The following is an 18,032-nucleotide window of genomic DNA, read 5'->3' as shown; positions in this document are numbered from 1 at the left end:
CCCTCATAGTACGCGGTTTTACGATTTCCCCTTTGAGAGCGTCTTAACGAGGTTGTATTGTAATAGCCTTTATGTAAACAAATACATTGGTATTGAGTAACCTACAAAAATATGTTTGATTATTCATTGTGGATAACATTCATTTTATGAGTTTTATATTTCGTTGTTTAACCCAAGGAATGGAAATTGTCTTAACTGAAAATTAATTTGAAATAAAGATACACCGAATTTATGAAGAATGTGAAAGATTCAAAGATGTATAACTTTTGGAATGTTTTTTTATACCACCACAATTAAAATTTTATAGAGTTGGTAGTAAAAATAATAATTGCATAAAAATGACAAATGTAGTGATACAGTTAAGGTTATTTTAACCGTTCACATTATCGTAAATCGTTATTGTTATCGGAAGTCTCGCGCCGCCCAGAGATTTTAAATAATTAAAATAATATTAATAATAATAGATATTTTAAATCTCTGGCGCCGCCGTACCCCGAAACTCATAATCAGGGCTTTAGATATCCTAACCTAACCTTTAGATAGCCGTGCTCAGAAATGTATGGTATGATATATATACGACCAATGAGTGGCGGAGAATGTAACACACGGTAAAAAGTGGGATTACGGATTACTTCTCACTTTCTCAGTTCCCGAGGATATGCGTATCACGATTCACATTAGCCGACATACGTTTTATTTAAATATGTCTGAAAAAATTTGTCATGATATAGAAGCTTACTGCTCGTGCATTATCTAAGTTTTTTTGTACTAGAGTAATTTGACCTTAAGTAATTTTAATATTCTAATTTATGAATTTGACTTACCTATTAAGACTTATTAGACCTATTAAAGGTGATATGAAGTTTCATTACGACACATTCAAATAATGTTATAAACTTGTTAATTTGTTTGTAATAGATACGTTAAATCCATTACGATGGCTGAACATATGTCAATTTCACTTGTAAATGCTGGCCTAGAAGTATTGACGAGACTTGTTGGTGACTTGAATTTTGAGTTATCAGAGGTACCAAGTGCTTTGATAGCTGGGTCTATTGTCGGTGCATGTAGTTTATTTGGAGGTTTAGTTGCCGGAAGGTTAGGAATTGTAGTTGGTGAGTAATAAAAATATGTAACATCAAATACTATATTAAAGTTGTAGGATTTGTAGTTCTAATAACGTGATAATGTGAATACGTGTAAAATATATTAAATATGGGTACCTGTATATTGACAACTGTGACATATTGCATTTCTTTTTTGAAATCAAAGTTAACACACCTAATATTATTAAAAATCAATTCAGTTTTTAGTTGATTTTAGTATTTAATTTCAAACAATTTTTGGCAAAATCAAATCAATAGCATAACTATTACAAGACTTAATTCTCATGAAAAAAATGTCTTAATTTTATTTTTTGAATAGGAATTGCTTAATAGATTACAATTTAAACACACATTTTAAAATATTAATCGGTCTGACAAGATCAAGAAGATAGATAGTGCATGAGATACACCTTATAATATATTATTACAATTATTTCTACTATTACTATCATTATCCACTATGATACATTTTTTAAACTAACTAAAATACAAAAATCCCATGAATTTGAAAATATTCTGGTCCTAACTATATAAAAAAATTCTAATGATCATAATTTGAATAAATAAAATATTAAATTAAAAATTGAAGTGAGCATGTTTGGTCAATTACTCTGTATATTGTTTTATCAATATATATTATTTCAGGAGGAAGTATTGGATACCAGATTAACAATATGTTGCTGCCCAGAATTAGAAATGTAGGAAATATGTTACGAGAGTTAAGTACAGATCATCTTCTGGACCTGTTTAATTTACTGATTAGAACAATTCAAAATACAGTTTCTGTTGTACTGAATCAAACAGAAAATCAAAGTCTACAACTAGCAGATCTTTTAGGAAGGTTTGGTAGTAATTCTGATGTTCAGATGAATATTATTAATACTCTTATCAATTACTTCAATGATGTTCATGGTGGTACTTACCGCCAAGTCACACTATAATATAGTTGTAATTATAATGTCAAATTATTTTTTGCTTCAGGTAAATTGTCTACTTATTTATATTTTTATTTTAAAACATAATCAATAATCAAACCAATTTGTATTTTTTTTACATTGATAATAAATAATATAATATATTTTTAATAATAAGTGTAAATTTTTGTATTTAATGAAGTAAGTTAATGAGTAAACCAATTATGAAGCATAACAAATTACTTATCATATTTTGGCATGTCCTATAAATTTAATTGTTCATTCATAAGAGTATATTTCATTATTGTTTATTGTGAACAAAATAAACATTGGCTATCTACATTCTACAGTTAAAAAGGAATTTATATATGTATATGCTAGTCACTTGTGTTGGAGATGAGGAGTACCTACGATTAAACATGTAATTAAAATTGGAATTAAAGTTATTTGAGGGAAGAGAATAACAGTGAGACAATGACAAACATGATTTACATATTAACAATATTATACTTTTAACGATTAATTTGCTTAATAAGTACTTTAGGAACTATATCGAACTTTATAACAATTTTGAAATTGTTTTTTTAAAGTTACAAAGGTTGTTACACTGTTAAATGTTTATATTCAGAGACCTATGGATGGTATCAAATATGAATTCAATGATATCATGTAATTGACCATTGTACACGAAAAACGATTCTGAGCAGAGATGGTATGTCAGTCTAGGATATTTTATACTGTTATTACTTTTTATTGATATGGTAGCTAGTAAGTTGAATTAATATTATTCCTAATTTATCAGTGATGCTGAAAAAAAATATTAGGTATACATATGTAAAATTGGGCTGTTTTAGAACTGAATTACAACTAAATGATAAACGTTAGTCTTTGTGTTAATATGCAATTTTGTCCAAATTTTAACTTAAAATGTTTGTAAAAAATAACCGTATTTATAAATTTCTTAGATTTTTTAGTTACAGAAAAACTGCTTAAGTGGAACCTTCTTTAAATTTTCAATTTTTAGCTATAAAAAATAAAAATGTTATACATTTTTTATTACATCATTTTAAATTTGATAAATATTATCAAAATTTGAACTTTAAATGCTTATAAAGTAAAATTGTGGCTATGTTTTTTAAATATTTTTCAACTGCTATTGTAACAAGTTACCAAGATCCTTGAATTACATTTTCATGCTTTTTGACGCAACTAATAAATTTATATTGACATTTATAGAAAAAAAATGAAAATTGAAAATGTCTGTCAACAGCTTATAACGAGTTTTCAAAGTTTTACTTTATGTAGATTCCACTGTTTTATATAGAAATCTACCTACCTAAAAGATTATATAATAAAAACGAAAATAGTTATCAAACTACAGTTAATAAATGTAGCCATGTTAAATTGCATAAACGATAATAATAAAGGTTGATACCTACTCACGGTTTTAGAACATATACAAATATTTCGAATGATCCATACACTTCAAATATAATACAAATAAATATATTATATTTTAGATTATCATAGGTACACATATGACACAACTTGAACTTTTTAATAATTCTCATATCGTATTATCGTAAATTATAATATTATCATAATTATAATATATTATTATAATATTATATATTACAGATTTAATTTTACAGAATTATATATATCATTACATCGCGGTAAAAAAACAATATATTATTTGTGTATATGTATAAATTATATACCTAATACCTATTGTTATTAAATATTAATAATGATGGTAACTAGCGTTTAAAAAAATATTTGTTCAATAATTTGCATGTGTTTATGAGAAAGGTTGTAGTCTGGGGATTTTTATTTCGATTCTTTATTGGTCTATGGCACAATATAGAGAAGATCTCTATATAATATCTTCTCTACATCGTGGAAAATACCTTAAAATCAAGGTAAATATAATATCCACCTACTACCTAGTATAAACGTAAAATATAGTATTTGTCATTTGATCATAGCACATGAGTAAAACCACAGAACAATAACACACAGGCCTCTTATCGAACGACGCGCTTCCTGGTGGCAGAATAATCGTGCGTTTTTTGTTGTCCCATGACCCATATTACATAATGTGGTAAACGGACAATCGGTCCCCGCGAAAACATGCGGCATGCGGACAATTGGTCCCCGGTAATATTTTATGTTATTCAATATTTTATTTTTATTATTATTAACCAAGGCCGTATGTGAGGGGGGAAACAAAATAAAATTACAATATACATATTTTTGACCCCCCCCTCCCCGAAAAATTCCTGTTGTGTATATATTGTATATATAAGAATTTACAGGAAAAATGGCTTTCTTAGGTTGTTCTTACTAGTACTAACTAAATTCCAGTAGGTACTAACTATTTTTAGCAAACTGTAATAAAATATTTCCCTTGATAAATAATAATCTTTTATTGCTGACCGATCGATTTACCTTCATCAGTTATCGCTGTACACCGTACACCGTCTTGTCGCCTGTACATCCGTAGTCTAATTCGTACGCATCCGTCTAGTTTGTATACATACGTCTAGTTCGTACCTATGGAGTGCTCAATAGAATATTTTAAAACCAGCCATAATAAAATAAATTCCAAAATATCGTCAGGCTTAAACATCCAAGTATTTATATGTTTATTGAATGTATACAACTAGTTAATTCTACAACGATGATATCTTTGACAAAAAACGATGAAAATGTATTTTTGAATATTTTTTTAAATCCATTAAGTGATAGGGAAAAAAAAATTATATCTATTTGTAACAGTTTTAACATCAACTTTTCTAAAGATGAACTTTTGAATTATTTGTATTCCTTAAGTCTTGCTGTAAAATATCGATGAACGCTATCAAGGCTTTATTCTCACAAGGTATTATATACATTTTTATTTTTTTATTTGACCATATTACGTATATTATATTTTATTCACTAAGCGTACCTATTATATTATTGAAAATCAGTTTTAAAAAATTTTATTAAAATAAATATTATATTTAATTATAAAATAAATTTTATTATTAATTTTATTTAACTTTTTAATTATTTTTACTTTGTTCAGTGTCACGAGAATTTGAATTATATTATATGAGAATGTTTTATGTTAAAAAGTTATTTTGTGTTTAACTTTTAAGCCGGGGACCAATTGTCCGTGTATGAAATTATGACGGGGACCAATTGTCCGCATGTCGCATTTTTTCGCGGGGACCAATTTTCCGGGGACCGATTGTCCTAGATCCACATAATGTATAAGGTGTTCTATGATATTATTTTATTACATTATTAAAACATTAAAATAGTATATACCTATAATATATTTATAATTTCTATTATATTATATTATTTCTGTTTATCAGTCTGAGTATGATCAATGTTGTTAATTATTGAAATCAATAGGTTAAACACCTAGAGAACGCTGTATAATAACAATGATAATAAGTAAATTAGTTCATGATTATAATTGAATTGTTATTAATCACTGTTCATTCTTCATCTTCACTATTATCTATAATACTGATAAGTGATAATGAAATAAAATTATGAAAAGTATCCGAATGTATTCTGAGTTCTGACTAGTGAGAAGGTACCTTAGAATAACTTAAGGTACTGAGTGAATAATAAACAACTAAATAATCTCAGAAAACAACAATACCTACTCTACTTCAAAGCTCTAGATACTTCAGCTTTCAACAGGTAAATTTAACATACCTATATTATAAAATGGATACGTTTACGTTATGTCTTTCATTCAAATGCATTATCTACAAAAATAATGTGGCTCAATGGAAAATCAAAAATTTCATAGGTACATCTAAATCAAAATGTATCAAATGTTTTTTTTTGTTTTTTTTGCGATGTGCCCAGTAAATTATTAATACAAAAAAGCCTCCTGTTTTTTTGACTTTGTTTTCAAACCTAATTAATGTTTTTCAATATTGGATCCTATCATGATAACTCTTGTCAGTCTAAAGGTAGATCCACAACTCGCAGTGTCTTGTAGTGTTCCATATACTTAATACATAGATAACAAAATGTTGGTCGCACGTTACTTACTATTTTAATATATATTCAACTCTACATGACACAACAAAGTGTGAATCCACCTTAAGATTGAATATTTGATTTGCATTTTACTATTTTTGAGGTTCTATGTTATGACCATACTGTGTTATCGATAGTTGTGTTTATGACATATTGTTTATTTGTATACAATGTTTATTTTTTTCTATGCTCTAGTATTGACTCTTCTGAGTAATTTGTGGTTTATCTCAATTTCAATGTCCAAAATAAAAATATGTAGTCACAAATTACTTAATCTTAGTTTTCTGCTTATGTTTAAAAAAAATTATTTATTTTGTGACTTTCTAGTATATAGTAGGATATTAATTAGTGGAAGAGAATTGAGGGTTCTATGACTAAATAAATAGGTATGATCACAAAAACCAGTTTCCAGTTTCTGTCCAGCTTTGCGCATCTCTTCATTATTTTGTATTTATATACACAAAACCATCGTTTAAAGTTCTCCACATTTCATAAGTCGGCTATGTTAATAGAATATAATAGAAGTGTAGAACCATGCAATTGACAAGGCAAGGTGGAGGGGGGATATGTGTATCACAAAGTTGTGAACATACCCATTTTTTTAGTCATGGGTTATAGCATGTATACAGTATACTGTAGTTGTTATTATATTTATTCTTTAAGTGCTAAATATGTCACTGATAAGTGATAACTTTTAGATTTAATACTACAGTTTGTTACACAAATGTGTAAATAACAATATTGTTTGAAATTTCAGAATTTGACTACAAATAAACATTTTTAAATAATAACATAGTTCTTATAAACATATTTCATTACTGTTTTTTACTTTTACATATTTCAATACTGTTTGATAAATAAGGGAAATCATTTTAAATATTGAAGTAACTCTACAATATTAACAGTGTGTGTAATACACTAATACATTCATTACAATAATTTTAATTAGCTAATACACAAAACAAAGTTCTAACTACTTTTATGAGGTATCTACTAGATAGATATGTCAATGTCTTGTCTTTTAGTTCATGAATTGAACCGAATGTATATTTTTTGTGTGTGTGATTACATGTACTGTAGAATGTATCTGAATAATTTATTTTAGCACACCTGAAAAATGCTAAATATGTAAATATTAGGCTTTGTAATTTAACTAATGATATTGAATAAAATACCATTCGGGTGGTTGATCCTCCTTCCTAGGACATTCACCTCTACCATCTGATCAGTTTTTATTGAACAATTAGACCAGTTTAATACTAAGTTATTTAGTTATTACAACAATGCAATTTTAATTTTGTAATATTTTGTTTATAGTTAGAATTCAATTATTAAAAGAATGTCGGCTCTTGCATCATTAACTGCTAATTATACAGACTCTGAAGATGAAGGTACTACTCCCAGTCAACGTAGACATATTGAAGAAGTGTCCATTTCAAATGAACCTTTACAAGAACATGTACCTAGTCCTCAACTACAAATACCGAATTCAGCTCCAGCTGTAACTAATCCGGACGATGACAAAAAAACTCATCTTGTATCATATTTTGAGGATCACGATATTGTGATGTCAGATGAAGATATGGACCGAAGTTCGGATGTAGACGAAGAAGATATTTTTCCACCCGAACCTCATGGTAGATGCTCTAAAGAACTACAAGAAAAGATAACTAGATTGCATGAAAAAATGGAAAAAGATGGTATGGACATGAATTTTTTGATCCAAAAAAGGAAAGACTTTCGAAACCCTAGCATATACGAAAAACTTTTACAGTTTTGTAATATTAATGAATTGGGCACAAATTATCCACCTCATTTATATGACCCCTTAAGATGGGGTAAAGAATCTTACTATGAAGAATTAGGCTGCTTGCAAAAAGAAGATATGGAAAAGAGACAGAAAGAAAGAAAGGAAAAAACTAAAGTAAGTTCTGTGTGTTGGTTAAATTAAGATAATTTTTAATATGTTACTGATTTCAATTAAAGGTTGAAGTTGTGTCTGGTACAAAAAAGACTTCATCAATCAATGTTTCAAGTTCCCATAAACAAGATGATAAGAAAAGTAAATGGGATCTTACAACATCTGTAACAGGTACAAAGGGAACGATTATTTCAGCTTTTGGTTCTTTACCAAAAAAACAAAAATTGGATATTCATTAATCAATTCAAGTACCTATCTGAAATGTAATAATATGTAACATTGTAAATAAACTATAATCTGAAAATTATTTTAATTTTTGAATAAAAGACACAAAATGCAAACCATTTATCAATATAATTAAATTCAGCTTTTGTAGTATAAATATATAACACAATAAAAAAAAAACATCTGAATTTGTGGTTCAAATAGATAGTTTATATCGAATAGTTAATACTGTACATTTCTATTTATATTATGCATGTCCTTTTACACAATATTAAATTACATTTTTATCATTAAAAGCAAAACCTCAAAATATTTAATATTATTATCTATAAAATTGTACATTATATATAATTTATCATATTATTTTATTTTTGAAGAAAAGACAAAAATAATTAAAAGGTTAACATTAAAAATATGGTATTTCAATTATTTCAAGCATAAAATAATTAAATACACTTAATATAGCAATGGCAACAGCAACAACAATAACAACAACAACAAAGCTTAATAATAATATTATAGGTAATATACTAATGTTATTGATTTTATAATATTTTAAAATTAATACATATGTAGATAAAGGCATACTAAACAAATTGTAAAATTTTTCTCATAGCTGAATTGAAAACTGTCAGTAAACAAAAATGTTATTATACTTACAACAACACAAAATGAATAAAGTGAGTTAAACATTATAATAATATAATAATTATTTACTATATTATGATTCAAGAAATAATTAATTAAGAGTTTAAACACAGACTTCTATTATATTAGTATACAGAGTATACTCTATTAGAATACAATTATATTTACATTCTACACAGTTAGGCCATGGGATTATATAAAAAAAGGTATAGATACTTAGTAGCTATAGAAGTCTGTGACTGTGAGTTAAGAAAAATCAAACTAGTAAACTTATAATTGTAATTACTGGTTAAACAAGTAGATAATAGTAAGTTTAGTTTATGTTGCACATTTATAACTATTTTATAAGTTTATAATTAGGGTTGAAATTTTGATACACTTTGCATTGTTTTCAATGCTAGTTGTGTGATGCTTTTTTACGATACTCGTCTTACCCATAGTAAATGTTTTATGTTTCATGTATTTTTGAAGCAGAATAAGACCTTTTTTTATTTTTTATTTAATGGCAGTTTTCAATTTTTAAGTCATTTTTAGAAATTTAATATCAAAATCCAGAATTTTATTTTTCTATTTTTATTTTAAAAAGTAATTTAATAACTTCCTAACAAGCCTGTTAATTAAACCGAATATTAATCGAAATTTTTCGAACGCGAGTATCGGTAGAGAAGTAATTCTTTTTTTTTAAATTAAAACACATAGAAGGCTTGAAATCGTGCAGTCCTGTATGGCTTTTTTTATTTAAAATTTGTTTAGGCTTTTTAGGACATTAAATTTCCAGCAAAGAAACTGCTATTAGAATTAAATATATCCATAATTATTATGACATTATAATTGTACACAACTCTTTAGATACCTAATACCCTATTAAAAAGGGTGTATACTCTTTAGTGAATATTGTAGGAAAATTGGAAATTGTAGTTAAAAGGTATTTTTAATAACCATTAAAGCATTAACTAATAATACTGCATCATAGTGCATTAGTGCAATAATACCAGTCTATAACAGGTATAATAATAATACGGGTCAAGTAGTTGATGTTTTTACTGAATGATCTAAACAGACTCGATTTGTTGATTAGCTACAGATTTGATTTATGTATAGCAAATTTTGCCATCTATTTTATACCCTATTATATCGCTAATAATGAAATCCTTCGATATGTGCATGTAAAATACGCACCTACTTATAATAACTACCCATAGGCTATAATAATATATTAATATTACATGACAGATACAGACAAAATAAAAATTGTAAGAGTCACGTTCTCGTTGGTAAATGGTAGGTATCATACTGTCATATTATAATTATACCTTGCAGTGGTAAAGTTAGGAATTTGCGTTAGTGATGGGAGGATAATTTTTTGTACACAGCGGAAGCTTAACTAGAATCCGTCACAACTCACAAGTTAGGTATGCCAGCGGTCCTTAACAGGTCACAGGTGGTACGCAATGTAATTTTCGCGAAATAAATTATTTATAATTAGATAACAGACATAATTATAAATAATTTTTTTGTCCAGAAAAATTTAATTTTAACACTTAACATTAGGTATGCATTAAGTGAATAAACATGCGTACGGTTATCACTAGAATGATTCGAGACTGAATAGGATACCAAAATGGATGGCGATATCGAGATCCACCAACTTTCCCATTGAAGTATAGGTATATAAACCATACCTAATAATAAAAATAAAACATTTTTACATAAAAAATAACTAAATAATTATTTAATTTTACTTTTTGAGGAAAACATTTTTTTTTTCACAATTATTTAGTTTTTATTTAGGTTAGTTGTACTTGTAGCTCCTAAACTTGAAATAGGTAGTTACAAATAATAACTTGGGTACCAAAACATTTTTTTGAAAATCATATCATAGATCTGACACCGTTTACTACTCGTAAGCGAACAGTTTGAAAATTTGTTCCGTATAGCTTGGATACAAAAAGAACCGCTGTGATGTATACCGTTGTAGACTTACCAGCAGCAACCTTCTTACAAATTATAATTTTTTTATACATGAGTTGCGTCTCATGTAATTACCTAATACTTTCACAGAACAATGAAAGGATTTTGAAATTTTTTTGAAATAGCTGGGGCTGTTGCAGCCTCCCTGGGTATGCCACTTAATTACCTCATACCTACAACAATATATATAGGTAGGTATCATTATCATATTATATCACGAAATCAATGGTTAAGTGGAAATTATCACTGAAATTCAAAGCAGTCACATTAAGTTTTTTTTTAATAATAGAAAAATTAATTTGTTTTTAAATCCAAACACGTTTTTAATAGATATGAGTATTATTATGTTTTTTTTAGGTAAGTACGTTATAATATTCTTGTGAATTGGTTTGGATGGTATGGCATAATACAATGAGTGCCGAGTGATGAACAAACTATATTCCACCCGCAAAGTACCAATCAAGTGTGTATATCGTCTAGACAACTGTACAAGCCACAAGGTAGAGCCTATTGCATTATTCATCATGATGTTATCATGAGTTGTGTGTTGGGTTATCAATTTTATTATCCGTTGACCGGCGACGTTGTTAGTTCTTGTACATGTCGCACAAGACTTTTTCCATCGGTATGTTGCCGATGGTTCGTTGAAAAAATATGGCTTCGATCCGGGCGGCTGGCACGTTTTTCAGCAGCGGCAACATGAGAAGCAGTCTGCCGAACCGGACAGGCTGGCCCGGGTGCTGATTCCTGGTGTGTTGACCGAGCATGACGTGAGCCTGATCCTGCAGGTTCTCAACTTGTATTGGGTCCTTCAATCCCCGTGTGTCTAAAACGATCACAGACGATTGATCATCATAATTGACATAATTCTTATAGTTTTTATTATTATATATCATGTATTTATGTCGTAGCCACTCATAGGTATGTCACATATTATTATATTACACTGCTGTAGCCTGTAGGATGTTTCAGACGTCAGTGTTCAGTTTGTTCCGTACCTACGCACAACTCACTTATAGACGCAATGATAATCGTTCTATGTATGTGAGCGGAATTTACATATTTGTCCAGAGAGACTATTTTGCAGTTTGTGAATGTGGGATTTTTAGGTAAACACCTAATTAAAATATTTGTCGAATTAAATTTTAAACCTACTGTAATATAATAAATAGGTACATCACGATAAAATGTATTGCCATAGGTACCCCAAAACCACTTATTTATTCATGTGTCACTCAATTTTTGAGAGATTCAGACGCCGGTGTCACACAAAACATTTGTAACACAACGGTTGTAGTCCGGTCTACGAGCTTTAGATTGTATAATATTTTTCAAGTGTAAAAATCTGTTGATCCCTCCCGCACGATAATTTCGTTTCCTGTTTACACACGAGATAGGTATCGTGTAGACGTTCAACGTTGTAGGTACCTACCTGCACGGCTGCATATACTCTTAAAAAGTTTAAGTTTTGTTAGCGTAATAATAAAGTTGTGGGAAAATATGTTTGGTATATGTTTGTAAAGAGAATACCTATAATATCATAGTGGTGTTCATGAGTTATATGTAGACTGTTACTACTTACTAGTATGCTTAATATTATAATAGCAAACATTTTAAAAATGTGATCGTTACCGGCTCTAAACAAAACGATGGCCTTCATGCACGCGAACTCTGCCGGGTCGACACTGATGGTCCTGAACCGGCGCAGGGTTTCGTTGAGTACGCGTATGTCGGCCGCCACTTGGCTGGCTTTTCCGTTGGGTATGGCCGCCACGTGATCTGAAGGATTAAAAAGTGGGTTGTTTTCCAGTGGCAAACACCACTGAACCGCGTTCAACAGGAACAATTCCGACCAACATTCCTCTAAGAGTATCACCTATAATATATATAGGTAATATAGAAATAAAAGAATAAAACGTTTTTGAACCATCGCATAAAATAATTTAAACAATAATAATAATATTATGTAGGTGGGGAATAGTAAGTTCCTACACGAGAGTAGCAGGTAAACAATTACATACGTTAGTTCCTACACAGACATATGTAAGTTTCTACACGGTAAAAAACAGGTGCGTATGTTAGTTCCTACACGGCGGAAGAAGGTACTTATGTAAGTTCCTACTCGGTAAAAACCAGGTGCGTATGTTAGTTCCTACACTGCGGAAAGGGTTAAATATGTATATTATACACAGACGTATCGTTTTAGTAATAATATGTCCAGCCGTAGCTTACTAATATACATTAATTTAATATACTTCATTTAAAGCAAAACGTATACAAAATTACGGGAAAAAACGATTTTTATTATATTTTTTAAACACCATATTATACAATATTTATTTGTGAAAATTTACTATGATGATTTTTTTTTATATTTTTTAATCATCATAATATATTTGTTTTTTTTTTTAAATTCGTATATACATATTTAACCCTTTTCGCGGTAACTAACACACGTAACTGGTTTTCACCGTGTAGGAACTTACATATTATGTACCTTTTTTCGTCGTGTAGGAACTAACGTATGTATTTTGTGTGCCTGCTACTCTCGTGTAGGAACTTACATTCGCCCATGTAGGTAGCCATAACTATAAATTATAATGTATATAATGGTATCGCATTCTAACCTATAGAATATAGTAATTTTTTATCATCTATCATATAATATATCATATATATTGATGAAAAAAGCAGGATCGATTTATAATACATTCGCCAATACGTATTGTGAACAGGATGATTTACCTACGAGTACGTAATGCTGCAGCTTAATGCTCACCCACCATTTTGTCCTTAAATCGTACGTTGTATAGAATTCGAAGTTTTAGAATTTATTATAGTAGGCATTTTTTTTTGTTTTTTTATGTAATTGAACCTTAATACCCAATATTAATTGATTTTCAAACTTTGAGTTCTTTTGATGGCATTTACATTTTATAGGTATATTATTATTGATATTACACAAAATCCTCACCTGGTCTCTGAACGGAAGAGACGCAAAAGACGGCAAGTTTTTCGCCCACTTGACGGCCATGAAAAGCAGACGAGCGGAAGTCTCGTAAACGTTCTCATGTAGACCGGGGTAGAATGACGGATGATGGTCGTACATCGAATGGTGTTGGGTAAGCGGAATCGGAACTGCCGGTGGCGAAGACGAGGCCCTTTTGTTGTTGTCAGACGTATCCGGTTCTTCATTGGTCACGTCTATACTGTCGTCTGCAACACATATAACACGAATAGAGTCTTTAGATGGTTTTGTTCAAGAGCCCAGCATGGCAGGAGCCAGGAGTAGGACCCTAGTAGCCTACCCTAGATATTAAAGTTTTTCAAGTCCCCCAATTTTCTAATACAGATATTTAAATGTATATTGACGTACCCTGCATAAAACGGGTATATGTCAATTGCGCCAGAAATCACAGGTAAGGAAAAAAAAATTATGGGATTCAAAAAGGTTATACATCAACTGCGCCGGACGATATTTAGGTCCAAAAAAGATTATACATTAATTGCGCCGGCAATACTGAAGTTGAAAAATAAGCTGATTACACACTAGGCGATTTTAACGTACTCGTCTGCGTTTATATTACACGCGGACGATTTAAAATCGCGACGTTTTAAACTGTACATACTATACGTTATCTATCTACATGCAATAAATTGGTCAAATCGGAATATCCGCTAATATAAATGAGATAACATGATAATATGACGGTACTATCAATATGTTTCAATTTGTGAAGTCGGTAAGTCACCATTACAAGAAATGAAATTTTAATACTTTTTGACAATTTATTCATATGTAATTTATCATCGTTTATTTATATGTATTTTAATTTTTTAAATTTTTTATATTTTTTAAATTACACTTTTTTTTATATGTTTGATAATTATATTATAATCTAATAATAGTATAATAATATGATATTTTATATTGATATTTTATATTTTATAATATGTTCCTGGCAGAACAAATATATATTATGTATACCAAATTAATTTGTGATAAATTTATTGGCGCAAAAGACGTATACCATTTTCGTTTGGGATAAATCCACCGGCGCAAAAGATGTATAAATTTCAGGTAGTCTAGAAAAATCGGCGCAATTGACAAACACCGCATAATACTAGGTAGTAGGTACTATGTACATTGTACATACTCTTAATCATTTCAGTGTACTGTGCCGTATGCCAGTATTTTTAGAGGGGATGAGGTTATGTCCTTGAGTCTCAATTTTTTATACAGCCTTGTTACACTACACTTTTGTATAGTATAATGTTTTGTGTCAAAAATGTGAATTGTAAAATTCTGGATTCTGGACTATCGACATCTTCATGGATTTATCAAATAAACAATAAAAAACAAATTGCACGGTGGCGCCAAAATCCAGTATAAGGCCAGATGGCCATGTGAGTATATATATTATTTTGTCCATTTTGATAATAATGATTAGTGACTTCAAAATCTGTCACACGACGAAGAAAGTACGTAATACAGATTACAAATTAGGAAACAGTTTCTAAAAATATTCATAAGCGCTCGGCAGTCGGCGATACTAAGCAACTAAGCCACTTTGATGTATTTACCCAAATGAATGTCAATGTACCCGGGTCTATATTTACTTACTATTAATCTACTGATCACCCATATTTGAGTCGTTTGATTAATGGATATCGACATATCGTGCACGACACCTAATTCGACAACTGCAGTGTTAGTTTTTAGCATTTTTAAAGCTGAATAAAACCTTTCGTTTAGAACGAGCCATTAGTCATTTCTCACATTATTTATTTAAATAATATTGTATTTGTGGGCAATTTCTGACCGACAAACCACTTGTACCTATGGTAGTTAATAGTTATACTCTTAGTTCTTACCATCGTCTTGGTCGTCGTGGTGAGATTCTTGTTTCGGTGACGAAGATGCAGTCGGCGACGGTTCCGTGGGCCGTTGCTGTATGCTCGGCGGTGCCATGGGTCCGTTGGGATGATACCTCAGAGGAGATAAGGCTAACGCCACTGAAACCGGGGGTCTGTAAAGACATGGCCTGTTGAGAATTGTTCATGTTATAAATAATTTTATGATAATAAATAGTAGTCTATAATTTTAGAGGGATTCGCCGATTGAAATAAAATATTACTATAGCTACTAATATAGGTACGAAACGATTTTGGAAACTATTGATTATTGTCAAGTATATTGATTTATTTAACTTAATAACTTAAATAAGATTTGCAAACAAATAAATACTAAAACACTAAATTATCTTATCTATTCGTATAAATCTACATAATATATTATATTTTATTATGTTCTACATGAAAATGTAAAGGTTAAGAGTGTTAAGTAATTGTGAAATAAATATTTATGGCTTAAATTTGATGTATTCATTATTCCATTACACATAATCAACCTATATACTCGTAATATGACATGACTTAAAATGTATCTATCAAAAAATGTAATGTGATCGTAATTCGTAATGTGATTTTGGTGTAAATAACTATTGACTATTGAGTCTGGAGTGATCAATAATAGTAAATTAAATATTTATACTAAAATAATAAACATAAAATCTGTTAGTTTTTACAAAAAATATATTATCAATTACGTAATGATTATATTTCATGTACAATTTGATTGAATTTAATATTTTAATCAAATAATAGCATATAATATAATCTAGTTGAATTACTATTCGAAATAAATCCCATTTGCGGTTATAATATATGTATAAAATATAATACGACCCCAGTTTCACAGTATTTCAGATTTGGTAGGTAGGTGCGTATAATAATAACTAAATATAATAACATACAAAATCTACCCATCAAATTAACATTAGTCAAATGATATTGTCCCCCACGTGAATTATTTTAGGGCCATTGCCCACAAGTGCCTTTGACGGTTAATCCCTAAGTTCTGGTGCGGAGAATGACGTTGAAAAAAGCATTAAAAAGTACCCATATGGCCGGTATATACGAAGGGAATCGGCTAGGGACCGACATCATTTAATTTGTAATTCGGTGGTGGGATTAAATCGTTTTATTGTACAGCTAATCCCATATAAATTGATATCTATTCTTATTCCTTAAACTCGTGTAGCCGTATTGATATTGGTTACACATCACATGCGAGTTGGCCAAACTGTTTCACTCAACGTCAACCCCTATACGTACAATAATAAAATACGTGTTATTGTAAATTTAAAATAAATGTTGTAAGGTTCTATACTAGGTACTTCCCGCATATCATTGTTATGGTTGTTACATTCCTATGTCGATTGCAAATTTTATGTGAATATACTTTGAGTAGTTGGTTGTGGGTACCTAAGTATGTACCTATTATATTATGCTCTTTAACCTTTATTCTAACATTTATAGTTCATTTAATCCATAGAAAACATCGTATAATCGAAATTGTAAATAAATATCATCTAACATTATATTATAAATACTTTTGGTTTTATAATATATATTATAATAATAAGGGTAAAATAAGATTTTGTATTATGACTTATACTATATTGGTTATTTGAAGAAAAAACTTGAATTATTTAAACAAATGTACTTTATATTATTCATAACATTATAATGTATTACACATACATCTTAAAGTATTAGTCATGAAACGATACTTACCCATATGGTGAATATTGAAGCAGTTAAATTTAACTATTTTTCCAATACATAATTTAGCATAATATTAAAGTGATTGCACATTTAACGATTTATTATATACGTTTAGCTTATATAAATTACAAGTGATGTGAATTTTTATTTTTTATGTATATATAGGGACTATACTTATTATACTATACTTTATTTGATATTTTTTGAAACCATGCGTCCTACTGATCTATTATGTTGATCACGGAAACATTGTATTAGAACTAATGGTACTTCGTTTGATCATTTAAAAATATAGGTAATATTAAATACGAGTTAAAACTATATTTCATCAAAAATATGTGAATATTATATGTATTAGATATACGTTATAATATAAGTAATACACGAAAATAAAGCAGGTACCTAATAAGACTTGACGGTTAACGTCTAGCCCGATAAACCGACTGGGCTCGGATAGGTGGGTACTTTAGTTGTAGATACTAACCGACCGGATAAATTTATAATTATATGACAAAATATGTTGCAATGTTCATTAGCCATGATCTAATCTGCATAATATAATTC

At 29.3% G+C, this 18,032-nt stretch overlaps 3 protein-coding genes across 5 annotated transcripts in view; 2 read left to right on the top strand and 1 right to left on the bottom strand.

Annotated features, from left to right (window-relative positions):
- The first annotated feature begins 571 nt into the window (after positions 1-571).
- Positions 572-2,129, top strand: LOC111031951. 2 transcript variants are annotated; one of them, XM_022312097.1, is made up of 3 exons: positions 572-788; positions 919-1,115; positions 1,752-2,129. In XM_022312097.1, the coding sequence occupies exons 2-3, from the start codon at positions 938-940 to the stop codon at positions 2,045-2,047; spliced, it is 474 nt and encodes a 157-aa protein (XP_022167789.1). In that variant the 5' UTR covers positions 572-788; positions 919-937; the 3' UTR covers positions 2,048-2,129. The 2 variants fall into 2 exon arrangements, with proteins under 2 accessions (XP_022167789.1, XP_022167788.1); XM_022312096.1 differs by having other exon boundaries at positions 575-852; positions 1,752-2,128.
- Positions 2,130-5,481: 3,352 nt separating this feature from the next.
- On the top strand, positions 5,482-8,301 carry LOC111031948 (SAP30-binding protein-like). The gene is made up of 3 exons (XM_022312091.1): positions 5,482-5,725; positions 7,391-7,997; positions 8,060-8,301. The coding sequence occupies exons 2-3, from the start codon at positions 7,413-7,415 to the stop codon at positions 8,231-8,233; spliced, it is 759 nt and encodes a 252-aa protein (XP_022167783.1). The 5' UTR covers positions 5,482-5,725; positions 7,391-7,412; the 3' UTR covers positions 8,234-8,301.
- A 694-nt stretch (positions 8,302-8,995) lies between these two features.
- LOC111031945 (photoreceptor-specific nuclear receptor) overlaps positions 8,996-18,032 on the bottom strand; it is a 31,076-nt gene continuing 22,039 nt past the window's right edge. The window contains exons 6-9 of one of the 2 annotated variants that reach the window (XM_022312086.1): positions 15,714-15,868; positions 13,813-14,054; positions 12,471-12,714; positions 8,996-11,664 (exon numbers count right to left, since the gene is read on the bottom strand). In XM_022312086.1, the coding sequence (XP_022167778.1) occupies positions 11,426-11,664; positions 12,471-12,714; positions 13,813-14,054; positions 15,714-15,868 (880 nt within the window). In that variant the 3' untranslated portion in view covers positions 8,996-11,425. Of the gene's footprint in view, positions 11,665-12,470; positions 12,715-13,812; positions 14,055-15,713; positions 15,884-18,032 lie in introns of both variants that reach the window. The other variant, XM_022312085.1, reaches the window with a different exon arrangement.

The sequence above is a fragment of the Myzus persicae genome, unplaced genomic scaffold, assembly GCF_001856785.1.
Source record: "Myzus persicae strain clone G006 unplaced genomic scaffold, MPER_G0061.0, whole genome shotgun sequence".
Classification (NCBI taxonomy): domain Eukaryota; kingdom Metazoa; phylum Arthropoda; class Insecta; order Hemiptera; family Aphididae; genus Myzus; species Myzus persicae.
The sequence above is the reverse complement of the archived record's forward strand: the minus strand, read 5'-3'. Positions and strand labels throughout refer to the sequence as shown.

Excerpts from the sequence above, each read along its gene's own strand:
- LOC111031951 (XM_022312097.1), top strand. The coding sequence starts at position 938 with ATGGCTGAACATATGTCAATTTCACTTGTAAATGCTGGCCTAGAAGTA. Across the intron at positions 1,116-1,751 it reads AAGGTTAGGAATTGTAGTTG|GAGGAAGTATTGGATACCAG; the intron begins GTGAGTAATAAA and ends ATATTATTTCAG.
- LOC111031948 (XM_022312091.1), top strand. The coding sequence starts at position 7,413 with ATGTCGGCTCTTGCATCATTAACTGCTAATTATACAGACTCTGAAGAT. Across the intron at positions 7,998-8,059 it reads AAAGAAAGGAAAAAACTAAA|GTTGAAGTTGTGTCTGGTAC; the intron begins GTAAGTTCTGTG and ends TTTCAATTAAAG.